Below are 12,927 nucleotides of genomic sequence, written 5' to 3' on the forward strand. Positions count from 1 at the left end.
TCAGAACAAGGGACATTTTTCCAAATGAAGGATAAAAATGGTAAATCAGTTTTTTAACTTTCTAAAATAAGTTGCAATCTGAGATTGTATCGATTTTTCATTAAAATTACATTATTTTCATGAACTGTAATGTGATTGCAATATAATTATATATAAAATTGATTTTTTTTTCTTATCAAAACGTTGTAATATAATTTAAAAGCTCATATTATAAGAACTTTTGAAAAGATCTCTCTTACCAAAGGCTCGGATTTCATTGATTGATGCTAATACGTGATGGGGCAGGGGATTTCCATTAATTGTGGAGGTATTTTCTAGGTTGGGCAATGGATTTTCCAGTAGAGAGATTAACTTAAAATTGTTATGTTGATGGAATGTTTGAGAATTATACACGAAGTTGAGTTCCAAAATTAATGATGTTGCTGTATATCTTGAGACAAGATTTGAGGTGGTTATTTTGTTTAGATTGTTTTCAATATCCTTTTGTAGTTTGGGTGTTTCATTTTAGAAGAAAGTCAACGTATTCTTCAACGGGTCTTTGGAAGATATCACTTGATTTGTGTATTCATCCTTATTCTGTTGTAAGCTACGTCTAGTCCTCAGAAGTTGCAATCGGACGGGCGTCGGCCTCGTGCAACTCTCGTTGAGGTCCCTTCTATGAAACGTCTGTTGTATCTTAATAAACTTCCTTCGCCTCCACAGCCGGTTCAATAATTGTAAAAGTTAAAGTTAAATATTTAAATGAGATATTTTTATTATAATTAAAAAAATTATTAAAATTTTATTTTTTTAATTTTTTGATATGTAAAAGTTTTAATTAAACTTTTGTATTATAAATTGAAAAAAATATAATTGATTTTATATATAAAAAATAATTATTAAAAATTATTAAATATATATTATCTTCATCGATTGAAAATAAGAGAAATAGTTGATAATTAATAGTATTGTGAGAACTGAGAAATGATAAAAAATTGAAATTTATTAAGCAAAAATTTAATCTAATTAACACTTTATAACCCTTTTATTGTGTGCCTTTTATCTTCACAACTTATATAACAAATCAAATCTAGAATTACTTTCTCAAATTCATATTTTCAATCATATAACATTCTTTTTTTCCAAAGACATTTTTTAATAAGTTTTTTTTTTAATTGGATGAAGGGGGATTTTAACATTATTCTTGAAACAAAAGATGATACATCAATCAATAAATCAAATACTTGAGTGTAAAAATTTTCTTCGAAGTTACTTGAGCTTTACGAACCAGAATGGCAAATCAGCTGCCAACAGGAAAAATCTTTCAAACAGCTTATAGGGTAGGGAGGATGATTCTATATTTTATTGGCTACGTTTCCTAGTCATTAGTGTTTCACAATTCATCATTTGGTTCCATATTCAACAAATTAAGCAGATGCAATATTCTTTTGGGAAATTAAGCAGGCTAAGAAAGAAAATTAAAATTCTTTACTTATTAAATTATATCAGATTTATATTTAAAATTTTTCTTATATTTGAAGTTTTAAAAATATATTAATATTATAAATTTTTATGTGCACATTCTAGAATATATAAAAATAAAAATTTATTTTTTCTGAAAGGCATAAAAATAAAAAATGTTGATAACTATTTTTTGGGCGCTAGAGGATATTAATCTATATTATTCTTAAATTGTCTTTATTACTTGATTTTCATTTTTGAAACTTTTATTAAATAGAAAAACACATATGGATGAAGAGTCGAGTAGTTTCCACTTTCAAGCCAAAAACATAGTTATTAAGTGAAATAAAGTCATTACTTATAAAGTTAAGAATCATCTCATTTCTTATTCTTTACACTTATAAAACGTAAAATTGATTAATTATTGAAAAAAATTTATTAGAAAATGAATATATTAATAAGGAGAGGCATTAATCATAGTAAACAAAGCTACTCCACCAAATTCAAGGCGCTATTCATTTATTGCTCTAACTTATAAACTAGGCATCCACCATGTGAAATGTTTCCCGCAACAGCAAAAAGAGTAGTCTGGCTGATGATCAACACCATATTAAGAAAATATTGTATATTTCCAATACAAATGGATCGAAGAAGGAAAACGTTATCTATAAATAGCCTAAATCCCCCACCCTTGCTTGAACAGCATAGCTCTATATGGGCAACTCTCTTCACCACTTGCTCCTGCAGAATTGCAACCGCTGCTTTGCTTTAACCAGCTCAGGAGTCAATAGTTTTGGTCATTTTTCAATCTTGTTCAATGGCTAACACCAATAATGAAGTCGTTCGTCCGTTGGTCAACTTTCCCCAGGATATATGGGGTGATCGTTTTCTATATTTTCCATTCAATAGCTTGGTAAGTGACAATAAGTGTGCCTCATACTGCAAGTGCATATTTCTAGTTTTTTCTACGGTATATATATAGAAGAAGATATCTCATTTCTTGAACCTTTACTTTTAGGGTACAACTTAATTAACCCTTTATAACTTCTGTTTATTTGCTTACATATAGGACTTTGAATTATACTCTAAACAAGTGGAATCTATGAAAGAAATGGTGAAGGACATGTTAATGGCTTCTACATGTGAACCAATAGAAAAAATGTTTCTGATTAATTCTCTGTACCGCCTGGGAGTTTCATACCACTTTGAAAATGAGATTGAAGAGCACTTAAATCTTCTTTTCGATTCGTTACCTGAACACATTGAGGATAACGATTATGACCTGTACACAATTGCAGTCATATTTCAAGTTTTCAGGTTGCATGATTATAAAATGCTTTGTGGTAAGTGCAATCCATTATGTATGACTGGTAATTAATGCAAAATTTAACTGAGTTAGATTGGTGAAATCATTCTTTTTGGTGATACTATTCTTAAGAGAGCTAATTCAAATATGGTGGATTTTGAATCACAGATGTGTTTAGCAAATTCCAGGATGGTGATGGTAAGTTTAAGGAAGCACTGATTAGTGATATCAAGGGCATGATAAGCTTGTATGAAGCTAGCCATTTCAGAATGAATGGAGAACTTATTTTAGATGAAGCCCTTGCTTGTACAACAAAGCACTTGGAATCCTTGGCAAACCAATCAAGTCCCCATCTTGGAGAATACATTGTAAATGCCTTGTTCCGACCCTACCATCACGGTAGCAAAGACTTGAAGCAAGGCAGTACATCTCTTTCTATGAAAAAGATGAATCAAGGAATGGTGTATTACTCAAGTTTGGAAAATATGATTTCAACCGGATACAGTTGCTGCTTCAACAGGAACTAAGCGTCCTCTCAAGGTGATTAATTTTAGCCTAGTCCCAGGCTTTCCCGTTCTTTTTCATATCCAATATTCTGAATCATTATTTGTATTGCAGTTGGTACAAAGAATTAAACCTGAAATGCAAGTTTCCTTACGCAAGACAGAGAATCGTGGAGTCTTTCTTCTATGCGCTTGGGATATATTTTGAACCATGCTATGCTCGTGGGCGCAACATAATTGCTAAACTCGCAGCACTTGCTGGTATCCTGGACGATGTTTATGAGGCATATGGTTTATATGAAGAACTTCAATCTTTCACAGACGCTATCCAAAGGTTTGCGTATTTCTTTGTGTATATTATAATAATAATAATGGAAAAGGGATCTTTCAAAAAAAAATAATGGAAAAGGGAGAATATACATCAAATAATATTTTCAAAAAATTTTTTATCTGATATATATGTCGTGTAAGAACTCTTAAAGAAGAAATGTTAATTTTCATTTCCTTGCTTATTCAAAATCATATTCGTCGTGTGCTTTCTGATCACTTGCGAGTAAATTCTTATTGTTCAGATTTGATATTAGTGCGATGGATGAACTGACAGCAAACTACCAGAAAATCCTGTATGAGACTATCCTAGATGTTCATGATGAAGTGGAGAATCAGGTGCGTAAGGAAGGAAGATCCTACAGCGTCTCTTACACCAAAGATGAGGTAAAATTAATTTAGACCCACGGAGCTTTCTTGCAAAGGAGATCACCCCTTCTCCTAACATTACATTTCTTATGTTGCCCGTGCTTTAATTCTTGTATCTTTAACTGTTTTTTAGTTAAGTGCTGACATTACCTGAATTTTACGGTTAACTTCCATCTGATGATGGGAACGAATTAGTCAAGAAATTCGTGATAGCCCGCCAAGTTGAAGCCCAATGGAGGCATGAAGGACATTTCGCCAACATTTGATGAATATTTGGAAAATGGAGAATATTCATGTGGAGCCGTTTTAGCAATGACTCAGATCTTGATAGGAATAGAAGAAGCAGACAAAAGTGCATGTGAATGGATGATAAACAATGATAACAAAATTCCCAAAGCTCTCCAAATATCTGGCCGTCTCAATAATGACATTGTTACTAATAAGGTAATTAGTCTATAACAAATTTGTGTTTTAATCAATTGTTTGATTACTTTAAAGCTTTGAATTTTGCATTTGAGTATTTAATTCAAAAATTATATGTATTATCATCTTCAAGAAGTGGATTCAATTTTCTTCCTTCCAAAAATATTAAAAAAAATTTTGAATTTTTGTTTATATAATCATGTCTTTCTAATTGACGTATGGGAATCCAAATTTTGAAGGACGAGGAAAAGAGGGGATTTGCTTCTTCATCCGCTTGCTACATGAAGCAATATAATGTTTCAAGACAGGAAGCCATTAAAACATTTCGAGAAAAACTTGCGGTTAGATGGAAAGACATCAACGAGGGTTGCATGAGGACGACGCCTGTCCCGCAGCAAATTCTCAGGCGAGCACTTAACTATGCACGCCTACTAGATTTTGCTTACAGGGATGATGATCAATACACAAAGCCAGAGTTATTCAAAGATGGTATCACCAAAGTGCTCATTCATCCCATGCCCCTTTAAGAATATGTTCACTTCTTTTTATCTGTTGCCAGAATTTCTATGCATATTATGTGTTTGGCATGTTAATTTATTTATTTATTTATTTTTTATAATAAAGAGAACAATGGACTCTGTCACCCATTGATAACATCTCTCAACAGTTACTTCCGGGAGCCGTTACCCTTTGTTTAAGATGTAAGTTTAATATATTTATATTTTATTTGGTTAATTTTTATATAATATCACCTCTTTCATATATTTTTAATGTCATATATTTTATTTTTATTTTTATTTATAATTTTATATATTTTATTTTTATTTCTTTAATATAATTTTTTATATTATATATTTTATTTTAATTTCTTTTACCTATATTATGTAAATTTTAATTTATTTTATTTTATTTTTTTTAATTTTTATATTATATATTTTATTTTAGTTAAAACATTACAAAATGTTTTTAACAAAGTTTTAAAATTGAAGGGTAAAAATATTTTTGACAATATTACAGAGTGTAATGTAATGTGATTGTATTGATTTTATATTGCAATCACATTACATCTTTTAACTGTAATGTGATTGCATTACAATCTTACATTACAGTGGTTTATTGTAAAACAAACACTGTAATGTAATTTATTAGATACATTGGAGGGAATGTACTTTCTCTTCCCTCATACCAAATACTACTTAATTGCACCTACAGAAAATTACAACTTTTGTGCTTTTCATAGGAAATAAATTAAAATAAAAATACCCATTTCTTTTCTAGTTAAAAGTGACCGTGATCAATTGGGCTTGAATGATATTTTTAAAATTTTAATCTCAATTTATTTAATAATTTTATTTTGGAATATTAACAATATTTTTATATTTTATAATTAAAATGAAATAATTAATTGCGGACTTATTCACCAAACTTCTTAAGGTTTTCATTTTTTATACACCAAACTAGGCATTCAAAATCTTCATACTATAACTTGATGGGGAGTATTAGAGCAATATTTTCTCTTAATTAGATCTTAATCATCTTTACATTTATCGCAAATCCATTTTCTTTACATATGTAATCAATCTCTTGAACATGTATTTTACTTTCTACTGAATATAAAACAGAATGATTTAATTCCAACTAATTGTAGTCATCTAAAAGATAATAAGCAATATCAGTTCATCAATTACATTAAAATAGCATCTAAAAACCAAACGAATATATGATTCTTTAGGTTTTCAGGTGAGCCATTAATTAATTTATTAAAATTTCAATCATTGCTCTCTTTTCTTTCATATACTTTTGACCTTCTTACATTGAAATCTTTTCTTCATTTCCGTTGCATTCTTTTTGGGCTTTAAAGACATTAAAAGATCAAAACCCAAATGCTTATTAAAACGGGCCAATAAGCTTAGAAATGAAGGAAGCCAGCCCAACTTATATTTGTCTGTACGGCTAATTCAAAGTCCAACTTCCCTTCTCTCTCCTCCCTGTGTCCAGACCCATCGTCCCCAGCCGACTTATCCTCCTCGTTTAAACCCACCATTTTCTTCTGTCTATGTTTCCTTTTTCTTCTCTGATTCCGTCCAGCCTCGGATCAAAACGGAAAATAGCCTCGTGACTCACGACACCCAGGTTAGAGCTACGCCTCTCCTCTCCTTTTCTTTTCTTCTGTTCCTCTTATTATAACTTAACTAAATTGCTTGTTTGAACAATTGCTTTTTTTTTTTTTGTGGGTTTAGGCTAATATCTCTGGTGGCTTGATGAGGTAACTTAAGGGAAGGCAGTCAAAAACAAAAATGAAGTCGATTCAGGCTAATAACAGGGCCTTACCTATTAACTGTCCACATTTGTTAAAACCGCAATTCCTGCCGTCTTATCCGTATGTTGTATGTTTCAATGCTAAGCTTCCAGTTAGCAACTCCTTGAAACTACTAGCAAGAGCATCCCCATGTCAACAACAATTTGCTCCTCTGTTAAAGCACAAGAGATATGCATCTTTGTCGAAATGCCGGCAAGGAACTCGCCTTTGCAGACTAGGAGGTGAAGATAAGTCGGCTGGTGACAATGAGGTACTAAAGCTTTATCTTACCTTAGTGTTTTTTTTTGGCATAAATGCTCAATATATGTTTAAATGGTGGAGTGAAGAAAATGCTGCTTGAAACATGTTTTATTATGTATATAAGCTCAAGTCATATGTTTGTGTTCTCTTTTTCTTTTTTGGGTGGATGTATTATATGTTGAGAAGTTACTTGGTTCGAGTATTAGAATACTTTAAGTCAGATTGAAATGCTACTTGCGTTCGACTTAAACTTGATGCTGATTACATTGAGTTTTGAGTTATTAACCAAGTCAAGCTCGAGTGGGTTTGGGTAGCTTCACTCGCTCACACTCCTAGGGTTACACCAAATAACCTTTGCCCTCGCACCCTATACATCTAAAATTATAGGTTCACTCTGCATCTTTTAAAGTTGTAATTTTTCATTTCCGACAATGATGGAGAAATTGACATAGAGATCCCTTCTATGATCTGGCCAGAGAGCTAGACTGGCTCCACTGAAGGTTGAAATTCAAGTAGAAAATTGATTGGCTTTAACAGGGCTGTGGAAACATGAATAAGTATTTGGTTTGGGTGGGTGTGTCATGTTTTATTTGCTTAAGCAATTTTGCTTTGAATTTTCATCATATTCCACGGTTTTATCATTTTTTCACATTTTCTTTTAGATGGTCACAATAGAAAGGATCGATATCTTTGTATCTTGCATTTCTTTACTTATGTAGTTCTATTTCCCCTTTTCATCTTTTGATAGAAAGAAAATTATGTATTTTCTATCCCAGTACTATTGTTTTCTGAAACTGCCTTTCAGGATGGACTCTTAGTTTTCTCCCCTTTGGTTTTGTGGTGTCTTTGCAAGTTCTTTTCTGCCAACTAGAAGAATGGAGTCTTTAATTTTATTACTTTAACTGATGGAAGTTTGATGGAGGCATGCAGTTCTAGAATCCTGTTCACTAGTGGACGAAATGATTGAGAGAAAACTAGATGGCTGCAATTTTTTGTCGTGTAAAATACAGTTTTAATACTTTAGTGTGGAACCTAATAATGTGATTGAATTTCTTTATTTTGTTATCAGGGTTCACCTTGGAAAGCTATTGAGAAAGCTATAGGGAACTTCAGGAAAGAACAGTCAGTTGAGGATGTATTACGGCAGCAGATTCAGAAACAAGAATACTATGATGAAGGCAGTGGCAAATATCCACCACGTGGTGGAGGCGGCAATGGTGGTGGTGGGGATGGATCTGGAGGGTCAGAGGATGAAGGCCTTTCTGGGATCTTGGATGAGACCCTGCAAGTGATCTTAGCAACCATTGGCTTTATATTCCTGGTAAAAAGTGTTTCCTCCTTATTTCTTTGACTCTCAGGACATAACCTCTCCTTTTCATTTTGCTGTGTTTGATTCTCAATTTTATATTCCTGGTGAAACCGGATAAAATAATGGCTTCAGTTACATCAATCACATTTTTGATAGGAGGGCTGAGGGGCATCCCTGCTCTCTTCATCGTGCCTCCCCGCTCCCCTTTCATACAGATACACACATTCACACACATGGCTTCAATGCATGGATTATAAGTTCTCAAATAATAGATTTATTACTTTGCAACTGTGCTAAATGTTAGGAAGATAACATAGTAAATTTTTCATCTTTTTCTTTTTCTAAAACTGATGCTATGAAGACTATATTTACTTTTTATTTACATAGCATAATATAATCTTTTTTTCTGAATACATAGCCAAGCTATAACTTTTATGCATTATAACAAATTCATTAATCCCCCCTTGTTTCAAGCTTTTACATGTAACTTTCATGTATTTACTCAAAAAAAAAAAAAAGCTTTTGTTATACTCTGGTCTGTTTGTCATGAAAAATTCCTTTTTCTCTCATTCTTTAACTTTATGTGATATAATGGATATCATGTATGTATTTATGCATGTGTCTGATTAGTGCAAGTGTTGTCTAGAAAATGATGTCCAATCCTATGTATTTCTGAAATTTTTGGCTTGATGATACCTCCTACAGTATGTTTACATCATTACTGGTGAGGAGCTTGCTCGGCTAGCGAAGGACTACATTAAGTTTCTCTTTGGAGGAAATAAAAGTGTTCGTTTGAGGCATGCCATGTACAAATGGAGAAAGTTCTTTGAGAAGCTGACTGAGAAGAAGGAGTATGATCAATATTGGTTGGAAAAGGCTATCATCACTACCCCGACATGGTATGACAGCCCCGGCAAGTACAGACGGGTCCTCAATTCTTATCTAGAATCAGATGATGACGATGATGATGATGATGATGATGATGATGAGTACTCCTAAGTTCTGATGTAATTATCTTTCTGATCCTGAAAGATATTAGTGAGAATGTCATTCATGACTGTTTGTGTTTCTGAAAATGTTAGTCATTAACGAAGATCATCAATTTTGATAATAAATTGTTGCGTTTTGGAAAAACTTCACTGTGTATAGCAATTGAACAGCAAGGATAGATGATGATTATGAGCAATGTTCAGTCATTGAATAGAGCTGTTACATCGGATATCACGTTTTTCAACAATATTTGGGTTACTATGAAAAAGGAAAGCCTTTGGGGATGACCCTACCATAATATGCTAGGGCATTTTATTTTTAAACAGCGGGTGAAAGCCTCACAAGTAATCTAGAACAGATGGAGCTTGAATGTGCTCAGGTGTTACTTTTGATTGTGAATGTGTGTATCTCTTGTTTAGAGAGTTGGTTGTTTGATTTGATGGTAAATGTGTTTTTTTTTATCTAAAAAAGAGTTTGATTCCATCAAACATGGATCTTGGATGGTGGAGAAATTTCTAACTCAATCTGAGATGATTCAAAATACTAGCAACGATTGAATTGATCCATCCTCCTAATGGCTATCTGCAAATGTAAGGACCAAAGACTATAATGACAGGGCATTTATAGAAGATAGGTAACATTCTTCCCATGCATCGGTTTCATGCACTTCTTTAATCATTTCATTACGATCGTCCATTTCATGTAAGTCTGGCCGATCAACGATTATGATGAGAAGGGATAAGAGATCAGGACGACTCAGAATATCACCTCACCAATCACCATCCTGTGAGAATATAGACAGTACTCAAAGCCAAGACAAGACGTTGCCCCTTGTGCATTCGTTGTAGCACATTACACATCCCCGAAGTATAGGATTACTCTCTCTCAGGCAGCTTGTAATCTCGTGCACTCCCTCTTGAAGAGATCACTTGGGAAATTCATCACTCTATATGCGAACCGTCAGATGAAGCCATTAAAAAGAATCAGAGTCCCATGATTTGGATCTGTGCCGACTTTTGAGCTGCTGTACACTTTTGTTTCATCTTTCATTTTCTTCTCTCTTCCATTTTGTAAAAATACTGAGCCTTGCAAACTGAAAAAGTTGAATCTTCCTTCCTTGAAGGTAAGGAATGTTATCATTTGTTTCTTCTTTTATTTGTTTGATCATACTTTGAATGCTATAATCGGCGTTTTTACTGTTGCATTGATTCTTACATATCCTTTTTCTTTTCTTTTGTCCTTTTTGTTCGGCTTCTTGTTCCATGGTGAAGCTCTTTACTTTGAATGGGATTTGGGTTTTCTTTTCTTTTATTTTCTCTCTGTTTTCAACTGCAAGTTTTAATTTTTTTTATAAAAAAACACAGTGTATACACTACTTTTAAAGGACTTGCATGTTTGGTTTAGTGATTGGTTGATTTTTGCATGGTTAACTTGTTAATGCTACTTTGTGTATATTAGCTGTATATCATTCATCCCACAAAGATTTTGGTCTTCTTTCTAACCTTTTTCTTTATTTTCTTATTTTAATATGGAACCTTTTGTTGATGGAGACTGTTGATTCAGTTTGGAACTTTTATTTTATGTCTTTTAGACCTAAAAGTTATATGAAATTTCATTATGAATGTGATCAAAAGGGTATGTATATATATATATATAGTGTGGCAGGGAATGCTTAAACTCGTTCAGTAGCTGTTTGATATATTAGCTCCACTAAGCCATAAGCCTTTAAAGGCTATTATGTTAGGGTGCAATTTTTAAGTAGCCTGCTCCATGCTCTTTGCCCTTTTCCAAATGAATTACATTGATACAAGTTATTAATTTCAGAATTATTGCATGTCCATGTTTTACTTATTTGGTTACTGATAAGTTTGAGAAAATGAAGAGAGTGTCAACTCGACAGGATTTAGATAAGGGGAATTGTTTGTAGATTCTTTAGAATAGTGTTGTTGTTTCTGATTGCAATATATATTACTCATTTTAGATTACTGTTTAAACTTTAAACTGATTCTCACTATTTTCCTTTTCCATATTCTGTTTGATATTTTTTAGAAATAGTATGTGAATTTCTTGAATTTGTGCTTTAGGAAATGGTTAATTTAGGAGACCTGAACAATGACATTCCCTTTGATGTGCTGTCTCGGTTGCCAACAAAGTATATGCCAAAATTAAAGTGTGTTTCTAAAGGGTGGAACCGCCTTATATCTGACCCCACTTTCATGAAGGTTCAATCCCAAAAGAGAGAACCACTATCAGGCTTCTTCTTCCAACAGAAGTACCAATGGTGCTATGATGACATAACTACTATCAGCTACATTCCTGTTGAAAAGCAAGATGCTGAACTCCATAAGACAGTATTTAACTTCCTTCCTGAACATGTTGTGGTGCTGGCTTCATGCAATGGTCTGGTGTGCTGCCGCAGCTGCTTCCCCTTTCATGACTCTTGCCTATACATCTGCAACCCCTTGAACAATGAATGGTTAAGGCTAAAATGGGATGAACCTGACAAAGAAAACAGCTTTGCTTTGGCATTTGACCCATGTCAAGATCACATAGGCACATCAACCAATTTCAAATTGATCAGAGTGAAGCAATTTGAAACTAACAAAGAGGCCTTATGCTTTTCATTTGAAATATACTCTCCGGATAAAGGGGCCTGGAGGAAATCAGAGGAAATCTGCAAGTGCAATAGCAATCTGTACAAGAACAGAGGCATTTTTACGGAAGGGGTTTTGCACTGGTTGACTGATGGCGACGAAGTGCTGACCTTCAATGTGGAGAATGAACTATCATGGTTGGTATCTGTTCCACTTCCAGCCAGTGAGTTCAGGAGCATCCCAGAAGCGTGTATTGGTGATTCTGATGGCAGGCTGCATTACATCCTGGTGTCTGAATATGGATTTCAAGTGTGGTTTCTTGAAGATTACTTTGAATCCAGGTGGTCCCTGAAGCTTTGCAAAACTCTGGAGGAAATGGATGAAGAACATTCACAGTTCCTTTATAATTTGCGTGAGAGAGTAACACAACGGTTGGCAGTTGACATGGAACCATGGATTGATCCCCTGGCCTTCAAAGATGGGTATTTATTAATGAGGGTTTCTCGAAAGATCTTGCTATATAATATTGAGACAAACAAGCTGCAGCAAGTATGTTATCTTTCCAAGTTGGGTACCAGTTCCATCTGTTGCACAGTGCTTCCCTATACCTTAAGTTTGGTTCCCCTAAATCAGGCATAAGAGACCCTTTTTCTTTGTCCTTGTTTATCTTCTGTTGGTTAGGTGGTTGTTTATATATGGATCTTTTGATCAGATTCCTCCCCCACAACAATGGTACCTATCAACATTTTCCTGCCAATTCTATAGGATTCTTCAGCGTACTAATCATTTTTAACCAATTGGAGATTCAAGTGATTCTCCATCTTTCCCACCCCCCAAAAATCCATCCTTTCATAAGCACATTGAACTTATTCACCAAGTACCTAATTATAAACTTAATGCAGTTTGACGCGTTAATGCATCCATGCCTGCCATTGTACTGATACAGAATAATATGATCTCAAAAAGAAAATAATAATAATAATAATTACGATTTAAAAGAAAGTGATAGAATGTGTAAGAAAATATCAACTTTTGTGTTGATAAGAAAATATCAACTTTTGTGTTGATAACTTTTACACTTTTAAACCAAGCAACGAGAAAAGNGA

At 33.5% G+C, this 12,927-nt stretch overlaps 2 protein-coding genes and 1 pseudogene across 2 annotated transcripts; all 3 read left to right on the plus strand.

The window, feature by feature from the left end:
- On the plus strand, positions 2,258-4,946 carry LOC18590304 (annotated as a pseudogene).
- Positions 6,340-9,527, plus strand: LOC18590305. The gene is made up of 4 exons (XM_007015735.2): positions 6,340-6,501; positions 6,609-6,938; positions 7,998-8,249; positions 8,943-9,527. The coding sequence occupies exons 2-4, from the start codon at positions 6,666-6,668 to the stop codon at positions 9,234-9,236; spliced, it is 819 nt and encodes a 272-aa protein (XP_007015797.2). The 5' UTR covers positions 6,340-6,501; positions 6,609-6,665; the 3' UTR covers positions 9,237-9,527.
- LOC18590306 (putative F-box protein At4g10190) lies at positions 10,068-12,565 on the plus strand. The gene is made up of 2 exons (XM_018127052.1): positions 10,068-10,350; positions 11,312-12,565. Exon 2 carries the CDS (start codon positions 11,315-11,317, stop codon positions 12,458-12,460), a length of 1,146 nt encoding a protein of 381 aa, XP_017982541.1. The 5' UTR covers positions 10,068-10,350; positions 11,312-11,314; the 3' UTR covers positions 12,461-12,565.

The sequence above is a fragment of the Theobroma cacao genome, chromosome 9 (assembly GCF_000208745.1).
Source record: "Theobroma cacao cultivar B97-61/B2 chromosome 9, Criollo_cocoa_genome_V2, whole genome shotgun sequence".
NCBI classification, from domain to species: domain Eukaryota; kingdom Viridiplantae; phylum Streptophyta; class Magnoliopsida; order Malvales; family Malvaceae; genus Theobroma; species Theobroma cacao.

Bases quoted from the DNA above. Each gene is read 5' to 3' on its own strand.
- LOC18590305 (XM_007015735.2), top strand. From the start codon at position 6,666: ATGAAGTCGATTCAGGCTAATAACAGGGCCTTACCTATTAACTGTCCA. The intron at 6,939-7,997 runs GTACTAAAGCTT...TTTTGTTATCAG, and splicing joins AGTCGGCTGGTGACAATGAG to GGTTCACCTTGGAAAGCTAT. The intron at 8,250-8,942 runs GTAAAAAGTGTT...TACCTCCTACAG, and splicing joins CCATTGGCTTTATATTCCTG to TATGTTTACATCATTACTGG.
- LOC18590306 (XM_018127052.1), top strand. From the start codon at position 11,315: ATGGTTAATTTAGGAGACCTGAACAATGACATTCCCTTTGATGTGCTG.